The sequence below is a fragment of the Ochotona princeps genome, chromosome 4 (assembly GCF_030435755.1).
Source record: "Ochotona princeps isolate mOchPri1 chromosome 4, mOchPri1.hap1, whole genome shotgun sequence".
NCBI lineage: Eukaryota > Metazoa > Chordata > Mammalia > Lagomorpha > Ochotonidae > Ochotona > Ochotona princeps.
In genome coordinates this window covers 70,999,440-71,024,670 of record NC_080835.1, presented here as the reverse complement: position 1 = coordinate 71,024,670, position 25,231 = coordinate 70,999,440, and the positions used below count along the sequence as shown (strand labels likewise).

At 39.5% G+C, this 25,231-nt stretch overlaps 1 protein-coding gene across 4 annotated transcripts in view; it reads right to left on the bottom strand.

Moving 5' to 3' along the window:
• Positions 1-25,231, bottom strand: part of DDX6 (DEAD-box helicase 6) — a 43,136-nt gene that overhangs the window by 5,319 nt on the left and 12,586 nt on the right. For all 4 annotated transcript variants that reach the window (XM_058663803.1, XM_004585139.4, XM_004585138.2 and 1 more), the window contains exons 5-12: positions 16,902-17,031; positions 14,656-14,802; positions 11,649-11,743; positions 10,505-10,627; positions 10,063-10,191; positions 9,340-9,456; positions 7,691-7,754; positions 1,083-1,184 (exon numbers count right to left, since the gene is read on the bottom strand). In XM_058663803.1, coding sequence (XP_058519786.1) covers positions 1,083-1,184; positions 7,691-7,754; positions 9,340-9,456; positions 10,063-10,191; positions 10,505-10,627; positions 11,649-11,743; positions 14,656-14,802; positions 16,902-17,031 — 907 coding nt within the window. The remainder of the gene's footprint in view (positions 1-1,082; positions 1,185-7,690; positions 7,755-9,339; positions 9,457-10,062; positions 10,192-10,504; positions 10,628-11,648; positions 11,744-14,655; positions 14,803-16,901; positions 17,032-25,231) is intronic.

The window sequence follows — 25,231 nt, the reverse complement described above, 5'->3', positions numbered from 1 at the left end:
AAAAAATCACATAAGACTAACTTTTGTTCAGTATCACTCTGTGAAACATACTTATCAAACACATAGTATGTCAAAACTTTAAGTTTCACATTCCAAAGTACAACAGTGAGAACTCCATACCTATGGATTCAATCAACCAGAGCTCAAAAATATTTGGGGGAAAAATATGTTTATGTACTGACCATGTAGATCTTACCCAGTTATTCCCTAAATAACACAGGTAAAAAATACTTACACGGACAGTTCAAACTATCTTTAGGTATTCATTAGCTAGAGATCATTCAAAATACATGGAAAGCTGTAGATAGTTTTATGCAAATATCATGCCATGGTCTTGAACCTGCGCAGATTTTGAAATCCCCAGAGAGTCCTAGAAACTGTCCTCTGTAAATTTTGATGGGTGGCTACAATTCATCTTTGCATAACAGAATAGCTGATATTTCCAGTCAAAAGTTATCAGAACACATAAAGCAAACAGGAGAATTCATCAATGAATAAACTGATATATAAAGCGCTAATTTTCCTCAAATTAAGTCACTTTTAACTTTCTTAATAGTTTTAACAATAGGAAAACTTAAGTCTTAAACATTGCACAGATTACTGTTAACTCGCTGTTTTCAGTTAACATTCTCTCTAAAGGGTGTGAAAAAAGACTTACTGCCTTTTTTTTGTTGTTGTTTTACCGTGGTAGTTGAGTTTTATTTAAGTTTGGAGGTTAATGATTTGACACATGCAGGGGTCTCATGAGTCAAGGTTAATATTTATGGGCTTGCCAAGTATTATGTCCCGATTGTCCTTAACTGGAGCTGTATGTGTGGAATTATAGGAGAAAAGGCCGTGGTGTAATATGCAGAGAACTGAAAAGGCCACATGCAGGGAACGGAGCCTCTAATGGCGGTGAAATATTTGCCCAAGTCTCTCCTCTTGTGTGTAGACTTAAACTTGTGATTCACTTCTAATAAACAAAGCATGGAAGAAATAGACTTACTGCCTTTTAATATCATTCTTCACAGGGAAACAAAATGTAGTGATTATATTTTTCAATACGTAATTTCCAGGAAAGCCATTGCCCTCTTCCTTACCTGATCTTCCAATACGATGAAGATAGGTCTCTGCCAGCTTTGGGAAGTCAAAATTAATCACCACATTCACAGCTTGGATATCAATACCTCGGGTAAACAGGTCTTTAAAAAGAGAGATTATTTTCATTAAATCTTTCAACTAAAACACAAACATGGCTTCTAATATCACACACCTCTTTTAACATTTTGATCTAGTCTAACCCTAGGTAAACTAACTTCATCCAAAGGTAATACCTTTCCTGATTATTAATCACAACGAGCTTTCTCTGCTCCAGGTTGCCTTTTCTCAGTACTGTCAACAGGTTTTAAAAATAATCTAAGGTAATTTTGTAAATATAAGAGACTAGTAAGCCATAAATGCAAGAGATGGGTATAAACAGTAATTCTCTTTAAACTACTTTTTCAGAGTTATTCTAAGATTCACAAATCTAGAGTAATGCAAAGGGAAGGAATAAGGTGTTTGGTGTAACAACTGAGATGGCCAAATCCCACATGAGAGTGCTTAGGTCCACTGCTAGCTGCAGGTCCTAGTTTCCCAGCAGGGCAGACCCTTGGAGCAGCACGCGATGCCTGACCCTTACAGACATTTGGAAAGTAGACCAGAAAGATGTGAATTATCACTCCCTTTTTAAAATTAAAAATTAAGCGAAAAAAAATCACAAGTTGTTCCACTAACAATAACCATGTTTAATATAGAATTAATCCATCCTGTTCTGCTACATGATTTCAAACAGATCTACGTTAATTTTCAAAACCTCCAGGGCAACATTGTGACAAAGGGGGCTAACCCTAAGGCCTGCAATTCCAGCAATTCTTATGGTTGCTGGCTCGTGTCCCAGCTGCTCTACTTCCCATTCAGTTCCTTACTAATGTGCCTGGGAAAGCAGTGGAGGATGGCCCAAGTACTTGAGACTCTGGTACCCACATGAGAGACCTCAAAGAAGCTACTAGCTACTGGATCCAGCCCAGTCCACTCTGGTTGATGCAGCCATTCAGGAAGTGAAGTAGTGATGGAAGATTTCTCTCATTTTTAAAGAATTATTTACTTATGCCCTCTACTATTCCCCAGTCTCAATCATACATTGATTCAAACTCTGAAACACCTATGCAAAACCAAAATCTTTGGAAGCTATGTACATGTATGAAAGTTAAACAGTTTACTCCTAGACAACCAGTGGATCAAGGAGGAAATTCAGAAATCTCCTAAAAACTATGAAAAGAGAAACACGAAAAAACAAAACCTTTGGGATAATAGCAAAAGCAGTACCAAGAGAGAAGTTTATAGCACTCAATGCCTGTATCAAAGAAACAGAAATATCTCAAACACTTATCACCATAGCTTAAGAAACTGGAAAAGGGCATAGAAAATCCAAAATTTATAGAAGGAAAGAAATAACAAAACTCAGAACAGTAAGTGACAGAAACGTTCTAAAATGCAAATAAACTCTACAAGGAAGCTGATGCCATAAAGATAAATCAAATTGACAAACTCTTAGCTACACTGAGAAAATAAAGATTCATATACATAAAATCAGAGACAAAACGCATTATAACTGGTACCACAGAAAAACTGAACTATATGGCAACAAAGTGGAAGATAACCTGGAAGAAATGGACACATTGCTGGAAATAAACACCTTACCAAGACTGAATCATGGGGGCTGGCATCATGACTTAGCAATTTAAACCACAATGAGTGATGCTAACATGCCTGTGATTCCTGGCTGCTCTGCTTCTGATCCATCTCCCTGCTACTGAGCCTGGGAAAGCAGCAGCAGATGGCCCAAGTAGGAGAGCAGGAAGAGTTGGCTCTTGGCTTTGGCCTGGACCATGCCCTGAACCAATGATGGTTGAGCTCTCTCATTCCCTGTCTCTCAAATTAAATACACCTTAAGAAAAACAAACAAACCCATCAAAAACTAAAGCATGAAGTACCAGAACATATAAAAGACAAACAATGTATGTAGGAAAGCTGAATCAGTAATAAGTCTGTCTCTCATCAATGAAAAGCCCAAGATCAGATGGCCTCAGTGCGGACTGATTAGCAGTAATGCGTTTCTTGAATTATATCAAAAAAAGAGGAGGGAATTCATCCAAATTTACTCTATAAGGACTTGATACCAAATCCACACCAGCATAAAATAGAAAAAAAAAGTTGCAGGCCAATATGCCTAATGAAAATATACAAGAAAGTAAGTCTTTGAAAAATACTGGCAAACAAAATTCAGTAACAGAGATGATAAATGGTTCACCATATGGTTCATCAATAAACATGACATACCATACACCAATAGAATGAAGGACAGAATCATATTATCATTTCAACAGTCAAAGATTTTAAAAGGCTGAAGAAATTAAAATTAAGTGAAAGAAGAAACACACTTCAATACAATAAAGGTCACACACAACAAGCCAACAGCCAGCATCACAGTCAATAGGAAAAAGCTTTTTCTTTAGATCTGGAACAAGACAAGGATGTCAAATTTCATCACTTTTATACATCCTGGTGCTGGAAGTAGTAGCCAAAGCAATTACAAGAAAAAGTAAAGGAAATGGAAGCTGGAAAGGAAAATCATTTGCAGATGAGATGGAATTATAAAAATCAATGTAATCCCATTTCTAATACCTATAAAAAATTTAAAATATCTGAAAACAATTTTAACCAAAGAGATGAAAGATCTCTACAATAAAAATTACAGATCACTGCAGACTGAAACTAAAGAAGATACAAAGAAATGGAGACATCCCCTGTTCACGGATGGGAAGAATTATTATCATCTGAAAAGAATCAAAGCAATTTACAGATTCAATGCAACCTCTATCAGAATTGCAATGGCATTTTTCACAAAGCTGAAAGAAATACTACTAAAATTTGTATGTAGCCACAGAAGTCCCTGAATAGCCAAAGCAATTTTGAGCAAATGAACAAAAGAAAACATTGCACTACCTGACCTTAAAATATATTAGAGGTGCATACCTTGTGGCACAGCAGTTAAGTCGCCACTTGGAACCTGCATCCCATATCGGAGCACCTGGGATGGAGTTGTACTCCACTGCCCACCCAATTCCCTGCTGATGGGCCTGGGAAACAACAGATGACGATCCAAGTAGTTGGATTCCTATCACCTACATAGCAGGTCCACAGAGCTCCTGACTCCTGGATTCACCCTGGCTATCCCTAGCTATGGCAGGTATTTGGGGAGTGAACCAGCAAATGCCAAAATCTCTTCTCCAACTCTGTAACTCTGCCTTTTAAATACACCAATTTTAACACCAAAATTGGCATATGTTAAATACATTATAAAGATTTTAAAAATGAATTAAAGACCTATAAGTGGGACCAGCACTGTGACACAGCATCATGATTCCTGCATCCCATGACTCTTGACTGCTCCACTTCCAACCCAGTTCCTGGCTACTGCACCTGAGAAAGCAGTGGAAGGCAGCCCAAGTACGTGGGGCCTCACTAACCACATCGGAGACCTGGACAGAGCTCTACATTCTTGGCTTCAGCATGACCTACTGGAAAATGCACCAGGAGATTTAAGATCTCTAATTCTGCCTTTCAAATAAATAAATTTTTTTTAATTTACTGAAAATTTTTTGAAATTACTAGAATGTGCAAAGCTTTTTGGAATCAGATCCCCAAAACAAGGGAAATAAGAACAAATGGATCTTTGTCAAGCTAAAAGAGCTTTTCTCAACAAAAGAAAGCAACCACCAGAGTTAAAAAATAATCTACAGAACCAGAAAAATATTTGCAAGTCATATATCTGACAAGGATTTGATAACTAGAATAAATAAGGAACTCAACAGAATTTTCCAATAATCCAAATTTAAAAAATGACATCAGATATTTCTCAGACAGACTTATAAACAGCCGGTAGGTACATGAAAAAAATGTCAAGATCACTAATTATCAGGGAAATACAAGTCAGAATCCCAGGCAATATCATCTTATTCCAGTAAGACTGGCTATTGGCAAAGAAACAGAAACTAAATGCTAATGAAGATATGGAAAAACGGGACACCCTTGCATTATTTGTGAGGATATAAATCAATATAGCCATTACTGAACAGTGGAGAGGTTCTTTAAAAAACTAAAAATAAAACTCAAATCCCGTCAATGGGTATATATCCCAAAGAAATTAAAATCAGTCTAGCACCATTCACAACTGTCAAAAATGGGTGTGACCAAAACATCCATCCACTGACGGATAAAAAAAAAAAGTGGGATGAACCCATGGAACAGCAGTTAGCACGTCACTTTGGATACTGACAACTTGCATCAGAGTGCCTATGCTTGAGAATCAATTCCAATTCCAGCTTCTCACTAATGAGCACTCTGGCAGACAATAGGCTCAAATACACAGGCTGCTGCCAGTTACAAAAGAGGCCCAGATTGAATTCCCAGCCCAGGCTCATGGCTTCAGACTGACTCAGCTCTGGCTATTCTTGACACCTGGAGAATAAAAAGGGATGGAATTTCTGTTGGTCTGACTTTCAAATACACATCCACATAAAAACATTTTAAAAGATTACAAATGTACAGGGCTAGTATTGTGACACAGCGAGTTAAGCTGCCACTTAAAAGAAAGGTATCCTGTATGGGTACCAGTTTCCTCTACTTAGAATCTACCTCCCTGCCAACAGTCTGGGTAAAGAGACAGCCCAAGTATTTGGACCCCTGATACCCACATGGGAGATTCAGAGTTCCAAGAACTGAACCAGAAGATGAAAGATCTGTATCTCTTTGCTCCTGAAACTCCACCTTTCAAATAAATAAATCTCAAAAAGACTATCAATAGACATTTGTAGAATGAACTACAGTGGGTATTTAAAACTTAGCTTATAAGGCAACCCAACTGTATAGACCATGAAAGAAAGCCTAAGAGAAATATGACTTGCCTAAGGTCACATGGTTAAAAGGAAAAATTTAAAGACTCTGGGCCTGGCACGATGGCTCAGTTGACTAATTTTCTCAGCACATAGGGCAACAGTTTGTGTCTCATCCAGCTCCTTGCTGGTGGCCTGGGAAAGCAGAGAAAGGAGGATGCACTGACATGGAAGCTCCAGAAGCAGCTCCTGGCTTTGGACTGGCTCATCTCTAGCTGTTGCAGGAGGGAACCCATGGATAGAAGATCTTTATCTCTCCTTCTCTCTGTACATCTGCCTTTCCAATAAAAATAAATAAATAAACCTTTAAAAAAAATTTCAAAGATTTGGTACCTAATCTTAAAATTATAGTCTAATGCCCTTTACACAAAATCTGATAATTTTCTATTTTATATTTTGAGTGTATCAATATTTTAAAGGTCATGCCTACTAATTCACAATCACAGTAACTGCCCAGATTTAAGACAAACAATATAAACCAACAGTGTATAGGATACTTTGTAATTTCTTTATTCTTTCCTACCAACTCTCATATTTGGTTAGGCCAGCAGTTTTACAAAAACCCAAATTCCTAAATATTCTACACTTGATCTTAGCCAAAGGCCAAGAAACAACAGATTTCTAAATATTTTAAATCTTGATGTCAACAACAGTTATACTGGGTTTTACGTGTGCAAGCACTCATAAAATACCATATATCTACAATAATTCCATTAAAATCAAGTTTCTTCTCTTCAGATGAAAAGGTATGTAATCTGCCTCTTCTGCCCTAGCTTCATCATCCACATCATCTGTTTTAGTTACGCAGTAAAATAAAAAACATGGGCCGGGCGGCGTGGCCTAGCAGCTAAAGTCCTCGCCTTGAACGTACCGGGATCCCATATGGGCGCCGGTTCTAATGCCGGCAGCTCCACTTCCCATCCAGCTCCCTGCTTGTGGCCTAGGAAAGCAGTCAAGGACGGCCCAATGCCTTGGAACTCTGTACCCACATGGGAGACCCGGAAGAGGTCCCTAGTTCCCAACTTCGGATCGGCGCAGCACTGGCCGTTGCACTCACTTGGGGAGTGAAATATCGGACGGAAGATCTTCCTCTCTGTATATCTGACTTTATCATAAAATAAATAAATCTTTAAAAAATAAAAAACACTAGTTTGTTTCTAGGGGAAAATTTTTAAAAATCACAACTCCTGAAACACACGTAGTTTCTTAGTATAATTTACTGTGTGTTAGCTAAAACTATTTAGGAGGGATACAGACTCAAAGCTAACTTAAAAGACAGAGGAGGTGAGGTTTGAGTATCAGAAAAATTATCTTTGGTTTCAGATATGTAGCCCAATTTTAGGAGTTTAAACTGAAGTTCGTGTTCAATTTCTTAACTTTAGAAATTTTATTTTTTTTTTAAAGAAGATCTTATTTTTATTAGAAAGGTAGGTCTAAAGAGAGAATGAGAGACAGGGCAGAAGACTTTCCATCCACTGGGGTTCACACCCCAGAAGGCCAAACAACCACAGCCTAGCCAATCCAAAGCCAGCCCACGTGGGTGCAGGGTCCCACGGACTTGAGCCATCCTTAGTGGCTTTCGCAGGCCACAAGCAGAGAGCTGGATGGGAAGTAGAGCAGTTGGGACTTGAACTAGCGTCCATATGGGATGCTGGTATTTGCAAGTGGAGGATTAGCCAGTTCAGCCATCACATCAGCCCCAAAATACGTACCAGTGCAAACAAGATTGCGGCATAAGCCATTTCGGAAATCATGAAATACACGATTTCGATGTTCCTAGGAAAAAAGCCATGTGTCATGTTTGATTATAATTCATACAAAGCACCAAATTTTCATTATCTCTATCAGTTCCTTATTCTAAAACGTTTACACAAATGATTCCATGTCAATGTTTTTTACAAAAGCAAATATGAACTGACTCAATCTGTTCTTAAAGAGTTGACAGAAACTTGTTATGAAATTTTACAATATAATTTAGCATAAAAAAATCTTGTTATAGTTTTGAATTATTTAAATTACAAAATTTAAACACTGAAATTTTTTCCTTAATTAAGCAAAGGAAACGTCAGTTTAAGGGCCATATACAACAATCCTCATTGTCTTTATTTTCACTTTCCATGGTTTCAGTTACCTGCAGTCCAAAACCAGTAAATGGCAAATTTCAGAAATGAGCAATTCATACTCTTCAAGTTACATGTCATTATGGTGTGCCGAAATCTCCTATTCTCCTGTCCTGTTATACTTTGTCCAGCATCATCTGCCCTGCGTCAGTTCTCATTTCACAGTAATCGCAGTATCACTGCTTGCATTCCAGTTACCCTTATATAATAGCATTACAATACCTTAGATGGCTGTGGTTCACCTCACTTCAACACAAGGGTGAGTACAAGGTGTCATGAGACAGACCTCTCACATTCACACAGCTCTTATTATTAATGAGTATGTTGCTATATTTTTCCTGCTTTCACTAGTTACTGTTAATCTCCTGTGCCTAATTCACAATTTTATTAATGAGTATGTTATGTACAGGAAAAACCACATCACATACAGATTCAGTATCAACCATATCAGGTATCCACTGATGGGGTAGGGTGGAATCTTACAAAGTATCCCCCTCAGAGGTAGTGCTGCAGTAAACTCTCATATGCCATATCATAGTGTCTGGGTTAGAGCCCTGTCTCCAGTTCCAGCTACCTGATAATGGACACCTGAAAGGCAGCAGGCAATGGCTCAAGTATCTGGATTGATGCCACCCACATGGGAGACTCAGGCTGAGTTCTTGGCACCTGGCTCAGCCTGCCCACTTCTAGGATGGAACATCACTTTCAAAGTATTAAAAATTGGATTTTTAAAAAACTAAGTCCCTCCGCCCCCCAGACAAGCTATAATAGTAAATCAAAAATCTGGAGTGCAGTGTTGCCCGGCAGAATTCTGTATTAAGGGGAATGTTTTGCGTCTGCACTTCCCAATACATCAGCCACAAAATGTGATCGTTACTTCATTTTAACTAATTTAAAATGTGATAGCTAGTGGTTACTACACTCAACAGTTCAGATCCAGAGATCAGCCGAGGAAGGAGGAGAAGAATAAAATTTCATTTCTCTATTATGTATGATAAGTTCCAAAATACTTACTCATGCATTACTGCAATCTTTCTAACAATCTTGTGAAGCTCGAATATGTACTATTACTGTTATAAAACTGAACCCCAGAGTTAGCTGAGAAGGGTCCTTTGGCTACAAAGGGATACTTTGTTCCTAATTTCAGGGTAATTAGAGGAGCATTAAAACCAAACAAAATCTTTGAAATACTTAGTTTTTTGTTGTTTTATAAATTATACAAATTCTAGTTTTATACTTACCTGCCTCATTTTAGCATGAATATAGAAGCAAGAATAACCCAGTTGAGAAATCTTCTTGGCTAGCAATTCAACTCTCTGAGAGGAGTTACAGAAAATGATTGACTGGTTTATCTGAAGCTATAGACAGGAGGAAGAAAAATGAAAATTTTGATTCAGTTTGTCCAATTTTGAAATATCTAGTCAACAAGAAACATAAATAACATGGTCTAAAACTTATGATCTCAGGGTATAAAAGAAGCAGAAGTTGTAAAAATGGTAAATATGGGGTAAGCGTAAGGTGCAACAGCTGTCACCGAGGACATCTGCACCTGGCATCAGAGTGCCTGGGTTTGAGTCCTGGCTCATTTTCTAGACAGCTTCTTCCTATGTGTACCCTGAGAGGCAACAGCGACAGGTTGAGCACTTGGTCCTTCCCATTCGCATGGAGGACCCTGCACTGAATTTTGGGCTCCTAGTTTCTAGCAGTCTGCAACTAGACAGATAAAAAAACCACACCATCTTTGAAAAATGAGGACCAACTATATTAGTATAAAATTATTCTAAAAACATAAGGACTCGTATCAATCATAAAGTACCAACTTCAGATCAATTACTGAAACTGCTTTTAAGGAAATAAGGAGGACTTTTCTGCAGTGAAGACGGTGGGAAAACTGTTGCAACTGTCTTTTACCAGCATTAAATGAAGGATCATATTTAGGAAGGGAATCTAAATTTACTGCTTACCCTGGAGAAAAGTGTGTTGAGGCAGTGTACTTTTTGGCGCTCAGTTACATATGCGTAGTATTGGGTTACTCCCTTCAAAGTTAGTTCCTCCATCAGGTTAATCTCATAGGGTTTCTGTAAATGGGAATTCTAAAAGAAAAAAAAAGACAAATGAAAGCAGATTCTCCCAAACTCAAAACATAGTATACATTTCTGAAAGTAAGGGATTTGCTATAAGGAATCTTTCTTCAAAACAAGCACAAAGGATTTGTCAAGAAAAAAATAAATTACCACAAGATGTAGTATGTCAAATTCAGAAATATAGCAAAGTTGTAGCTTTTCAAAAATGTTAACCTTAGCAAAGCAGCTGAAGGTCAAAAACTTGAAGCAATTAGCATACACAGATACACCAATAAAAAGATGTAATACTAAAAATCATGACATTGACGAAACTTATACTCACCATGAATTTTTGCACACTAAGAGGGAAAGTAGCGGAATATAGTAAAATCTGCCTGTTTTTAGGTAACGTGAGAATAATATCCTCCATTATCTGTACAAAATCCTGTGACAGCAACTTATCTGCCTGTAGACCAAAAACAATTTTTGGAAAAAAAAGCAAAAAAATGTGAAAGAATTGGCATCCAGCAAGAGTATTCATGTAACATTCTTACTTGTAAATAGGAAATTCACTCCAACACACAAAATTCAATGGCCACAAACTTCCAGTGATTCAGATGATAGTACACGACCTCCTTTTATGAAAAAAATTCTAGACTAAGTAAACCCTTGTTTCCATATCAATTCTAACGTGATTCTCTTTAGAAAGGTAACATGTACAACGGTTAAAAGTATGAGTTCTGAAGTCAAGCTACCTAAGGCTGTAATCTTATTTCCTTTACTTAATTAGCTATATGTTGGAATACTGCTTAATTGCTTGTTACTTTCAATAGTTTTCACAACTGCAAAACTGGTCATGCTTACATACTGTAGTAACTACTCTATAGGATACCTTCCTTGCAGAGCTATAAAAATTAAATGATTAAAAAAAATGCCAGCTGATACACCATGATTAATACATATTCTCCCCCATTCAAAGGTAAAAGGCTGATCAAATTAGACTATAATCATAGTCTCTGTCCTGCCAATTTGTCTTTTAAATTTCAAATAAGTAAGTAAATCTTTAATGTAATGACAGGATAGATAGATTGTATGCTTTTTAATTTTTTTTTAAGTGAATAGAATGGGACTAAAAAGAACTTGGCTTTGAGGTTACCAGTAACTGTTGTTGAAAAACAGTACCCAATATACCTAAGAAGCCGTTGAACTTGACTGGACAATAAGATGCTGGACTCTATGTTTGGTATATGCTTGCAATGGGGGAATCTCAACTGAACTTGAACTGTGGTTATGCAACAAGGTGGAGGAATCCACCATGGTGGGAGGGTTTGGGGAGGGGTGGGGAGAACCCAAGTACCTATGAAACTGTGTCACATAATACAATGTAATCAATTAAAAAAAAAGAAAAAAAGAAAAACAGTACCCAAACCATTTGGCGCTTAAGCAGTTACAGAACAGAATACTATCTTTTCAAATGAAGACATTACCTCATCCAATACTATCATCTGGACATGATCAACCTTTGCTACTCCTTTCTTGATAAGATCCAGAATTCTCCCAGGGGTAGCAATCACCACGTGCACTAAATAACATAGAAAAACACTGATTAATTTATCTTGAATGAAAGAGGAGAGCATTTACTATCTTCATCAAAGACACCACTACAAAAATAGGAATATAAAACGCATACTGGTTTTTAGGATACAAATTTTCCTTTCACCTCAGGACAACTAGAGAACATTTATTTGTTCCACCCTTACAATTGGAAGGGCAGGTTACAGCTTTTCAAGTCACATCTCAAATAGTGAACATAATCCCCTTATTTTAAGACAACCACCAAATGATTAACAGTAGGCTTATCAGGCTTCTGACAAACTATCAATGCCTTTAATCTGGAAGCAAGGGCATTCAAAAGATGTTTTATGAACAAAGCAATCATTTTAAGGAAATACCATAGTGCAAAGACTGTATCAAGGTAAGTCACTGTGGGGCAGTGAGTTAATTTGCCTACAAGAACAGTGTAACGCTGGCTTAAGTCCCAGCCTTTGCTTCCAATTCAACTTTTTGCTAATGTGTCGGGGACCCTGAACTCATGTAGGAGACTCAGCAGTTCCTTGGTCCTGGCTTCCACCCAGCTTTTGTGGCCATGTGGGGATTAACCAGTAGATAGAAGATCCCTCTGTTACTCTGTCCTTCAGATGTATATTAAACAACAACAAAAGTATACATCAATTACATAAACAATTTCATGCTGGATATTTTGTTTCATTTTTCCCCACAAATGAACACAAAACAGCTTCTCTTTAACAGTTATTTGGAATTCCATTCAAATTATACCCCCATGGGGACTGGCAGGGCTGGCTGTAGCCCCCATCAGCTCTGGCTAGAATCAGGGTGGGCCGGACTCTGCCAGGCTACAGCACCCACTGGCAAATGCTAAGGTAAGGCAAGCTGTGCCAGACTGGGCTGCAGGACCCAACCAGCACATGAGAAACCTGGGGTTGGTGGAGACAGACCCAGTGTGGGGCTGAGCGGACCTCCATACTAGGCCACTACTCGCACTGTTGAGCATGAGAGCTGGGATGGGGGAAGACCAGGACGGACAGGGGCACAACATCTGATGGTCTACTCTTGACCTGGATCAGGGACCGGCCAGGCTGGGCTGACTGTGCTGTCTGGTACACGCATAAGCCAGAGTGGGTGTGGGTGGTTGGTGCTTTCCTGGAGCATCAGCTAGCAGATGCTGGCAAGGGGCAAATTCTAGCAGGCGCAGGCATGGCTGGACAGATGGTGGCACCTGCTGGCACCAGTGTGGACTGGATAGTGGGGCTGGTTAGGATGAACTGGGCTTCAATGCCCATTGACATGCATGAGAGCAGAAGGGGATATGACACAGATGGGACCAGTCAGCTGTACATACTGGTAAGCACGGGAACCAGGGTAGGGGGTGGGCCTGGTAGAGGTTATTGCTGGTTACTCCAACTAGGCTGCAGCTCCCACTCGTTTGTGTGAAAGCTAAGTATGTGGTGGGCAGGATTTGGCTAGACTCCAACACCCACTAGTTTGCATAAAACACGGGGTTGAAGACAGAACTGACCCAGCAACTACAACTACCAGTGTGTGCGTAGGCTGTGACGGACTGTGCTGGACCCTACATTGGCACACACAAACAACAATCAGGTCTGGGATGGCCAAAGATGAGGTTTCTTTGGTGATTCCCTACCAACTGAGCCACTAGACTCAGAACCACAACCATGGAGAGAATTGCAGTTTTCATGGTATGATTGTGGAGTGCCATGTGTCACAGTTGGGCCTCCTCAGTGGCTCACATGGAGCAGTGGACGGCATATCCAAATGGACACGGAGGATATGGTAGTACATTAGAACCTGCAGAGGACACCTGGTACCATGGCAGAGGACAGAACAAACTGATCAACTACTCCAACCAAGCGTTGGCAATGACTATCTGGCAATGAATATCTGGGCAGATGGACACTCTAAGGCGGACCACGGCAGTCAACGGATTCTGGAGAGATTTCATCGCAATTGGAGTGGCAGGATCAACAGCAATTCAGGACTGCTGAACTATCAAAACATCTTAAAAAATTCAAGGCGTAGTAAATTTCTATTTTTCTTCCTGTTGTTGAGTTGTATTGTGGCTTTCCATTTAATGGGATATATAGTAACTGTGTAATGGAGACTATCATATCCAGATGTGAGAACATAATGCATTATGCATCTCTATTTCCAGATCAAAGATGGACTACCAGTGAAACTATTTACTATATCGTAACAATAGGATTTTGGACTCTCTGCCACTGTCCATGCCCGCAATGATGGACATATGACTCTTTATGAAGAACTACACTACAGTAATAATATAAGGAAACTCAGTTGAGGGGGAATAAGCAGACTTGGGGAGAGCGTAAAGGAAATCTCAAGGCCTGTGGAACTGTATCATAAAATAATAATAAAAACAAAACAAAAAAAATATACCCCCCCCCCGTATTTAGCCAATTTCTTATCACATTTAAAGTGGGTTGATTTTTCAGTACTACATACCATACTGCGAACAAGATTCTATATACAGTCTTGCATTTAACCAATCACAATTTCAGGAGAGATTCTTAAAAGTGATAAGTTGTAGTTTTAAAATACTCTACCAAGCTGTACATAGAGATCCAATGGATTTAGATTTCTATGTTGCAAGTCAGCTATTTTTACATAAATTCACATTATTGGTTTTTAACATTTTTCAGCTTCACCAAGTAGACACGTACAACGAATATAAATTCGGTTTCATTTACATTTTAAAGTTGTGACTATAATGGTGCACATCCTATCAATGATCAGTTTGTCTTTTCTTGGCATTTTTAAAATTGGTATTTTGCTGCAATAATTTTGTTCCTTAATTCTTAAACCATTTTTAATAACTTATTGAAAAAGAACATCTATAACTGAGAGTCATGCCACCCTGTGTCACTCATTTCCTACCTGTGTCATCAAGTCTCATTATGTCATCCCGCAAATTGGTTCCTCCTGTGGTTGCCATCACTTTGGCCCCTCCCATGTGTTTGCTGACCTGGATGCAAATTTGACTGACCTGTAGAGCAAGTTCTCTAGTGGGAACAATCACCATTGCTGGCAAATGTCAAGAAAAAAGAGAAAACAGAACATGTCTTAATACCTTAAGAATTTAAGGAGCTCAGAAATATTAGCCCCTTGTAATCTAAATACCAAAACACATTCATTAATAACTTCAGAGGCCAGTATTCAGGCACAGTAACGTGAACACTTTGGATGTCAGCAACCTTTATGAGCAACAGTTCACCACCCGACTTCTTCATTTTTTTCAGTATTTCCTTTATCTTTGAAAGGCAAATTTATAGAGAGAAGACAGAGTCTTTCCATCCATGGTTCACTCTCCAAATGGGAGCAACGGTTGCAACTGAGCTGATCCAGGAGCTTCCTCTGGATCTCCCATGTGGGTAAAGGGCCCAAGGACTTAAGCCATCCTCCACCGCTTTTCCAGTCTACAACCAAGGAGCTGGATCGGAAACAGAGTAATCAGGACACAAACTGGCACAGATAAGGGATACTGGAGATCAGCCTGTTGAGACACTGTGCTGGCCCCAGCTGCTTTAGTTCTAATCCAGCTCTGTGCTAATGATCTGGGAAAAGCAGTGGAGGATAACCCAAGTGCTTGAGTGCCTGCACTCATATGAAGACTCGAATAAAGTTGCTGGCTTCAGCCTGGCCCATCCCAGGCTATTGCAATCATCCGCAGGGGTGAATCAATGGATGGAAGCCAACTCTTTTTTTGAAATAATATTAAGAGGGGAGAAAAAGGTGTAATTTTAATGGGCGTAGTAGCTATATCAATTTAATATGACAAATTTCAAAGTTTGTGAAAAATGGAATTAAAAGATAAATTTTGGTAAAAAAAAAAAAAAAAAAACCCAAACCAAAAAGAAACCTTTTTTAAAGACTCCACATATTTTTTATTAAAGGTCGTAGCTAGATTAATGTTTGACAATCATTCAACAGTTCCAACAACCAAGTAGGATTTCTGCTTACATCATATGAAAGTAGGTAGAAATAACAATTATGGATAAAGAGGAAATTTTTAAGAGACTGGCATTATAGCATGGTGGGTTACACTGGTAGTTGCAACACTGGCATCCCATAATGGAGCACCAGTGCAAGTTCCCCTAGACCTACTTCTGATTCAGCTTCCCACGAATAAAGTTTGGGAAAGCAGCAAAAGATGGCCCAAGTACTTAAGGCCCTGACACCCACATGGGACAAACAAACCCTTAGCTATTGATGTAATATAGTAAATTAACCAGTGGATGGAAGATTTCTGTCGTTTCCCTGAATGTCACTCTGCCTATCAAATACATAGTTCTTTTAAGATTTATTATTACTATTTTTTATTGGAAAGTTAGATTTACAGAGAGGAGGAGAGATAGACAGGAAGATTTTCTGTCCATTGATTCACTCCCCAAGTGGCCACAATGGCCAGAGCTGAGCTGATCCAAAGCCAGGAGTCAGGAACTTCTGGGTCTCCCACGTGGGTGCAGGGTCCAAGGGCTCTGGGTTGTCCTCTACTGCTTTCCCAGGCCACAAGCAGGGAGCTGGATGGGAAGTGGGGCCGCTGGGGTTAGAACCAGTGCCCATATGTGATCTCAGCACATGCAAGGCGAAGACTTTAGCTGTTAGCCTACGGAGCCAGGCCCTAAATACATAATTCTTTTATAAAAAATTTCTAAGTAAGCATTACAGGAAAATCTTAATTGTATTAGCTTATTCTGGGTACAATTACAGAAATCTGTTTCCTTTCAACTGCCTATAATTCTTAAAATCCCAAAGCCATAGCCTTTAAAACAGAAGTTCATATTTCTACCAAAAACTCCACAAACACCAACTGCTAACAAAAAACCCATAAACAAAACAGTTTTATAGTTTACAAGAAGCTATGCCACTACTCCTTATGCTCTTAGCTTTCCTATCTATAGAATACTGATTTTGCTAGTTTCACTGCAGTGCTATGTAAACTGCAAGTAATATAAAAAATATTTTGAAAATTAGAAATCTCTTCAAAGTTGGGAATCACATCTATAAACAAGTAGGCCAAAAGCTGTCAATAGAGAGGAGGCTGTCTCCGGGGAAATTATCTTCAGTTTAGCAAGATCTAACTGCAATTTTTAGTTTAAAACACAAATTTTTCTCCAACTAACCTTGTATATTGTCCTTCTTCAGGTCTAGCCGTTCAAGTAAGGGAATGAGGTAGGCACCGCTCTTGCCTGTTCCATTTTTTGCTCTAGCTAAGATATCCCTACCAGATAAAGCAATGGGAATGCTCTCCTCCTAAAAGAGGTAAAACAGAAAATTGTGAGTTAAGAACTGAAAACAAGTAAATTCTTCTCTAAAACACACTAAAGGATTATTTTTCTTGGTATTGTTTTAAAGCCCTATATTCATCTTATATGAATAGCATATATCCAAGGACATTTAGCAGGACTAGTCAACATCACCATCAGTACCAACTAATATTTACATTCTCTTGCAGAATACATTTTAAATCATACCCTAATAAGAACTGTGTATGTGCATACAAAGAAAATGGAGGAATAGGGGCTGACCTGTAAGTAGGATAAAAAAAAAAAAAAAACCAAGATATTTCAATTAATAATGGCAACTATCAGAAACAATTCTTTTTTTTTTTTTAAGATTTATTTATTTTTATGGGAAAGGCAGATATATATAGAGAGGAGGAGAGACAGAGAGGAAGATCTTCCATCTGATGATTCATCCCCCAAGTGACTGCAACATCCAGTTCTGTGCCAGTCTGAAGCCAGGAGCCAAGAGCTCTTCCGGGTCTCCCACATGGGTGCAGGGTTCCAAAGCTTTGGACTGTCTTCAACTGCTTTCCCAGGTCACAAGCAGGGAGCTAAATGGGAAGCGGGGCTGGTGGGATTAGAACCGGCGCCGATATGGGATCCTGGAGCATTCAAGGCGAGCACTTTAGCCACTAGGCCACCGCAACGACCCCTCAGAAACAATTCTAAGCAAAGACTATATAGCAATGATATTTAACTATTTTTTTTTTTTTAAAGATTTATTCACTCCACTACAGCCAGATATACACAGAGGAGGAGAGACAGAGAGGAAGATCTTCCGTCTGATGATTCACTCCCCAAGTGAGCCACAACCGGCCGGTGCGCGCCGATCCGAAGCCGGGAACCTGGAACCTCTTCCGGGTCTCCCACATGGGTACAGGGTCCCAAAACATTGGGCCGTCCTCAACTGCTTTCCCAGGCCACAACCAGAGAGCTGGATGGGAAGTGGAGCTGCCGGGATTAGAACCGGCGCCCATATGGGATCCCAGAGCTTCCAAGGCGAGGACTTTAGCCGCTAGGCCACGCCGCTGGGTCCGATATTTGACTATTTTTGACCACAACGAAAAAATGTGTATAAAAAACTGAACAGCTTATCCTTGCACAAAATAGGTAACAGCTGTAAAACCTAACCTCTGGTACTACTTGGTATTCTTTTATTATATAAATTTCCAATGTCTGTGTCTTACAGATTCCTTCTCTGTTCTGAAATAAGTTCATTCGGTGAGAGCTCTAACTGCATTTCAGTTATCTAATTCCAAAGTCACATCACTGAGGGTGACTTATTTTCCCATTTAGCTTACTTTTTCGTATGTATTTTGCACCAGATAATATTTCTTACTAAATACTTAGAACAAATTTCTAAAACAGCCAAAGACCATTTAAGATTAAACACAAACATGCATGGAGAAGTTAAAAGGGATATGAGACACAAAATAATAAAGCATCAGAATAGACAATGCTCAGCTTTTCTAATACAACTTGTTACCAAAGACACATTACTCGATAGTAGGTTCTTAGGGCAGTGGGAGACAAAATGAGGGATTTTCAAAAAAAGTTTATGAAAATGTATTTTATGAAAAATCATGTATGGATGCCAAAGCTTTTTTTTTTAATGCCAAATAAACAAGTTTTAACTGTTTTTTCATTACCTTTTTTCAAGTATTCTCATTTATGTTGGAGGACATTGCCTCTAGAAAGAATTAAAGTCCCAGGAGCTAAGTAAAGCTTGCTGCCTTCAAAACTGTCATCCTACATGTCCCAGCTGTTCTACTTCTGATCCAGCTCCCTGGTAATGTCCTGGATAAAGCAGCAGGTCCCTGCAAACCAGGTAGAAAATCCAGATTGCATTGCAACCTCCTGGTTTCAGCCTGGCCTATCCATGGATGTTACGGCCAACTGTGAAGTGAACTAGTGGAAAATCTTTATCCCTCTCTCTAAATATACCTAACAATAAATGAATGTTAAAATAATAAGGCTGGGGCTCGGCGCAATAGCGTACTGGTTAAAGTCCTCGCCTTGCACGTCGGGATCCCATATGGGCGCCGGTTCTTATCCCAGCAGCCCCACTTCCCATCCAGCTCCCTGCCTAGTGGCCTGGGAAAGCAGTCAAGGACGGCCCAAAGCTTTTGGACCCTGCACCTGTGTGGGAGACACGGAAGAGCTCCTGGCTCCTGGCTTTGGATTGGCTCAGCTCCAGCCATTGCAGCTCACTTGGGGAGTGAACCATCAGACGGAAGATCTTCCTCTCTGTCTCTCCTCCTCTCTGTATATCTGCCTTTCCAATAAAAATAAACAAATCTTTTTAAAAAAAAGGCTAAAGCATTAGATACTGAATTACCTAACTGTCCCATCAAACTTAGTGAAAATGGAATTAAAAGACAAATTTTATTTTGGTGGAAAAAAAAAAAAAAGGAAAACAAGGACCCAGCATAGTACCCAAGTGGCTAAAATCCTAGTCTTGCAAGTGCCAGGATCCCATATTGGGTGCTGGTTCTAATCCCAACAGCTCCATTTCCCATCCAGCTCCCTGCTTGTGGCCTGGAAAAGCAATCAAGGACAGCCCAAAGCCTTGGGATCCTGCACCTGTATGGGAGACCTGGAAGAAGATTCTGGTCCCTGCCTTTAGATAAGCTCAGCTCTGGTTGTTAAGGCCACTTGGAGAGTGAATCAACACATGGAAGATCTTTCCTCCTCTCTGATATATGACTTTCCAATAAAAATAGCAAGTAAAATAAATCTAAAAAAAAAATAAAATAAAGGGAAATCCATACAACAAAGGGGTCTTCAGAAAGTTGACGGATGTGTAGGTAGAGTAGGTTGCTTGGGATGCCCACATCCAAAATAGGAGTGTCTAGGTCAAATCCCAGTTGTTCCACATTTCACATCTAACTTTCTGCTAATGTGTCTTGGAGGCAATGGATGATGGCCCAAAAATTTGGGTTCCTGCCACCCACATGAAATCTAAACGAAGTTTCTGGTTCCTGGTTTCTTTCTGGTCTGGCCTAATCTAACACTGGTGTTGTATTAGGAGAGTGAAGCAAGCAGCAAATGGAGGATACTTCTTTCTCTCATCACTATGCCTTTCAAATAAATAAATGAATAAATCTTAAAATACTGATGGAAATCCTTATTATAAAAATAGCTTCACAAGTTTTTTGATTCTTTTGCACCAAAATGAACTTCTCTTTTGTACAAAAATGAATTTTTACTAATTACATTTTCCCACAAACTTTCTGAAGTATATTTTTAAAAGGTTTATCTATAATAAAGGCAGATTTACAGAGAGCAACATACAAAGATCTGACATCTGCTGGTTAACTCCTCAAGTGGCCACAACCAGAGCTGAACTGATCTGAAGCCAAGAGCCTCTTCCAGGTCTCTCACGTGGGTGCAGGGTCCCATAGCGTGGGCCATCCTCAACTGCTTTCCCAGGCCATAAGCAGGGAGCTGGATGGGAAGTGGAATACCTGAGACATGAAATGGCACCCACATAGGTTCCCAGTACTTTACAGGTGGGATCAACAACCAAACGAGCCATCATGCTAGCCCCTGAACTGTTCTTATAAAGTAAAGCCATTCATCTACAAAAGTTCAGCTGTTTCAACTGCTAAGAGGAAATTGTACCCAATTTTTTATTCTAAAACTAATAAATCAGGAAAACTTTGTAACCAAGACAAACTATGAATATACATGGAATCCAAAATGTTTTTGAACGGAGATAAATTTATCTTTTAAATTCCATTTTCCGCAAGTGTCTGGGTGCCTGCTACCCCTATGGGATACACGATGGAGTCCAAGGCTCCTGGCTTTGGCCTAGTCCAGGCCTGGCTATTGCAACGTGGGCAGTAAACTAGCAGATGGAAGACATCTCTCTCTCTGTCTCTCCCCTTCTCTGTACCTGTACCTTTAGACAAATTAATAATAATACAAAAGAATTTAACTCTGATTCAAAGAGCTATGAAATAGAAGGTGAAATTATGAATGACTTTCAGGAAGGAAAAAAAAACCAAAATTATTTTAAAATTTACCACGCAAACAATCTTAGGTAATTACATACTTAATATTATTTATATTCTTTCAATGTGGATAGTTTCATAATTGACAATAAAGCCTCAGAGATATAAACTGTTCTGCCCCAATGTCACAAAGCAACACTAGAATTAGAATCCAAACATCTATTTACAAACAGACAGGGACAACAATCAGATGAAAGTAGACCCTTACACACTATTAGTGGAAATATATAGCCACTTGGGGAAATAGTCTTGATAGTTCATCCAAAGTTTAAACAGTTACTGTGTAACAGTGTTCTTCGCATATACAAAAACTAACAAAAAACACCTCTACCCAAACACTTGCGTTATGTTCACAGTGGCATTATTCTCAGCCCAAAGTGGAAAAACTCTATTACCTACCACTGATGAATGAATGAACAGAAAGTGGTATAGTCATACAATGGAATAATATTTGTTAAGAAGAATGGAGAGGACAGGTGCTTGGTACAGAAGTTGTCACCACTCACACTGGAATACCTGGTTGGAGCCCTAGCTACTCAGTTTCTGATGCAGCTTCCTGCTAGTGTACACCATGGGAGAGAATGGCTCAAGTACTTGGGGTCCTGACATACACATGGTAGACCTGGAGTGAGTTCTGAGCTTCTGTCTTCAGCCTGACCTAGACTTGACTGTTGTTGTCCTTTGGGGAACAAATTAGCAGACAGAATATCTCCATCCATTCCAAATAAAAATTGAAATGTGCACTAGAAAAAGAAATGGTCATTTGACACATACTAAACATGGATGTGCTGAGAAGCCAGTCACATAAGACCACATGCTATATGATTTCATTTGCATGCAATGTCCAGAATAGGCAAAATGGTTAGTGGTTTGCTGCAACTGGGCAATAATAAAGGATGATTAGTTGAAGAAGTTTTTAATTTTGGAGGAAGATAAAAACATTTTAATATGTGATTGTGCTAATGATGGTTACACAACTTCAAATAAAACCCATTGAACTGTACCATTTACAAAATGTGTGATATGTGACTTCCATCTCAATAGTTACCTCTCTCACAAGAAATAAAGACATCTACTATCAGGCTTCCTCCACGTCATTGTTCCACTGTAAGATGTACGGGTCAATTCAACAGCTATTTGTTGAGTTCTGGTTACCTTAGAATCTCTTTCCTAGTAACATTCTCAGTTCCTTGCTTCCCCCCATTGAGATCAAATTCAGTCAACCGGGCCAGGTGTGAGGCTAACATCCTCACCTTGCAAGAGCCAGAATCCAAAATGGGAACTGGTTTATATCCCCAATGCTCTGCTTCCCATCCAGATCCCTGCTTGTGGCCTGGGAAAGCAGTAGAGGATGGCCCAAAGCCTTGGCACCCTACAACCGCATGGGAGACCCAGAAAAGACCCTAGCCTCAATCAATTCAGCTCTGGCCACTGTGGCCACTTGGGGATGAACCAATGGACAGAAGATCTTTCTCTCTCATTCTCTCTGTAGATCTGACTTTACAATAAAAATATCTTCAAAAAAATTCAGTCAGCCTTCTAAACGAAATGGTGAATAACCCAAATAAGGATGGCTGAATGTTCCCCAAGACACTTAAACTGCTACGGTGCATCCATTACAGTTTCCTAAGCTCTTGAGAGCTACCACAGTTCTTGGTCATTTCTGAATATATTTTCTTTAAACTTCTCCCAATTTTGTGAATTCAGTATTCTCTCAATAGTCTTAAAACAAGCTTGGTTAAAACTGCCTACAACTGGGCCCGGCGGCATGGTCTAGCGGCTAAAGTCCTTGCCCTGAACGCCCTGGGATCCCATATGGGCGCCGGTTCTAATCCCGGCAGCTCCACTTCCCATCCAGCTCCCTGCTTGTGGCCTGGGAAAGCAGTCGAGGACGGCCCAATGTTTTGGGACCCTGCATCCAAATGGGAGACCCGGAAGAGGTTCCTGGTTCCCTGCATCGGATTGGCGTGCACCAGCCGTTGCGGCTCACTTGGGGAGTGAAACATCGGATGGAAGATCTTCCTCTCTCTCTCTCCTCCTCTCTGTATATCCGGCTTTCCAATAAAAATAAATAAATCTTGGAAAAAAAAAACTGCCTACAACTAAAGAATAGCACATTTTGTGATTTTCTGATATTCAAATAATGCCTAATCGGTTATCTTAGCTGCTTCCTCTAAATCCCTTAAAAGACATTTCAGCTGAAAAACAGAGACTGGCACCATGGTCGGGCCTCCACTGCAGTACCAGTACTTCACATGGGTGCCAGTTCTATCCCTGGTTACTCTGTTTCTGATCTGGCTCCCTACTAATGTACCTGGAAAAGCAGAATAGGACGGCCCAAACACTTCAGCCCCTGCACCTATAAGGGAAATCTAGAAGTTCCTGCCTCCTGCCTTCAAACTGGCCCAGCTCTGGTTGTTGTGGCCATTTGGGGAGTGAACCAGCAGATGGGAAGACCCCTCTGTTTTTTTCTTCCCTCTCTTTAGTCTGCCTTTCAACTAAAAGCAAACAAACAAACAACAAAAATCCACTCATTTCAAGGGAAAAAACTATAGAGATGATAGGCAGGCCTTTGGCATAATGGCTGAGATATCACTTGGGAGACCTGTATCCCATACTGCGTAACTGGGTTAAAGTCTCAGCTCCACTTTCAGCTTCCCGATAAAGCATACTTTGGAAATCAGCACAAGTGGTAACTTAAAATGCCTGAGCCCTGTATGGGAAACCCAGTTTGAGAATTGGGCTCCTCCTTTAGGCAACCCTAGTCCAGCTCTCGCAGGCATTTAAGGAATGAATAAGCAAATGGGATATTTCTAATTCTACTTTTCGAATAAATTTTTAATATTTAAAAGCAAAAATGAGTACTGTGAAGGAAATAAGGTTATTACAGATACCTCCACCAGCCCAGAAAAAGGGAGAAGACAACAATTTCAATAAAATTTGTAGTTTAAGAAACATACTCCAATTTTACAATGGTAATCAGTAGGGAAATGCTAAATTTAAAGGCAGAGAAAATAATTCTTTTAGTCACACACAAAAAAAACATTGTTAGCAGAGGGAATCACTTATTAAAGGCTTTAGAATACTATAATTCCTAACTACAACTGTAGACCAAACTGACAAAATAATTTGAAATTCCTGATCTGATATGAAATTTTGTTGCTAACAGTGGGGAGTTTCCAGATTTCCCTCAATAATAGAATATCTGTCATTTCTACACTCTCTCCGATCTAGAGTGACATAGTTATTCTACTTCAGAAGATCTTTACACCTAAAGCTTCACATGGTTACACTAAAGAAGAAATATACAGAAGCAATCTACAGTATATCCAACTCCAGCATGTCAGTGTAAAAAACTTATGAGAACATGTACTTTAAAGCACCCCATTTTACAATAATATAGCAAGACTGCAACCAAATTCTACTTTCTAAAAAGACTCAAATGCAGAAGACTCATACATGCAATTAAAATGGCTCTTTTGTTTTTTTTAAAGATTTATTTATTTTTATTGGAAAGACAGAACAAATTTAAAGTTACAGAGAGGGAGAGAAAGGAAGATCTTCCATCCACTGGTTTGCTCCCCAAATGGCCACAATGGCTCTAGCTGAGCTGATCCGAAGCCAGAAGCCAGGAGTTTCTTCTGAGTCTCCCACACTGGTGCAGAGTCCCAAGGCTATGAGTTGTCCTCAACTGCTTTCCCAGGCCATAAGCAGGGAACTGGATTGGGAAGTGGATCAGCCGGGGCATGAAAAGGTGTCCATATAGGATCTGGGCAGTTCCAGGACAGGATTTATCCACTGAGCCATCATGACAGGCCAGGAGTGTCCCATCTTCCTGCATTCACATGCAATCCCAAATAGAAAGGTGTTCATGTTATACTGTATGTATTACAACTGACTGTTCTTTCTATCAGAGAGGAATCTACCCTGTCCTACTTATACAGATTCCCCAGTGTCCAATCACTGTTGGGTCACTCAACATGTTGGTTTAACAGAAAAGTAATCCGTGACATCACAACATCTGTCCTTAGCACAGCCTAGGCGCAACATCAATTTACACATGTCTGTTGTCTTCAATTATCAAACCAATACGTTTATACCCACATGTGTATGCCTATATTTGTAAATACAGGCATGTATTCCTTATTTTTT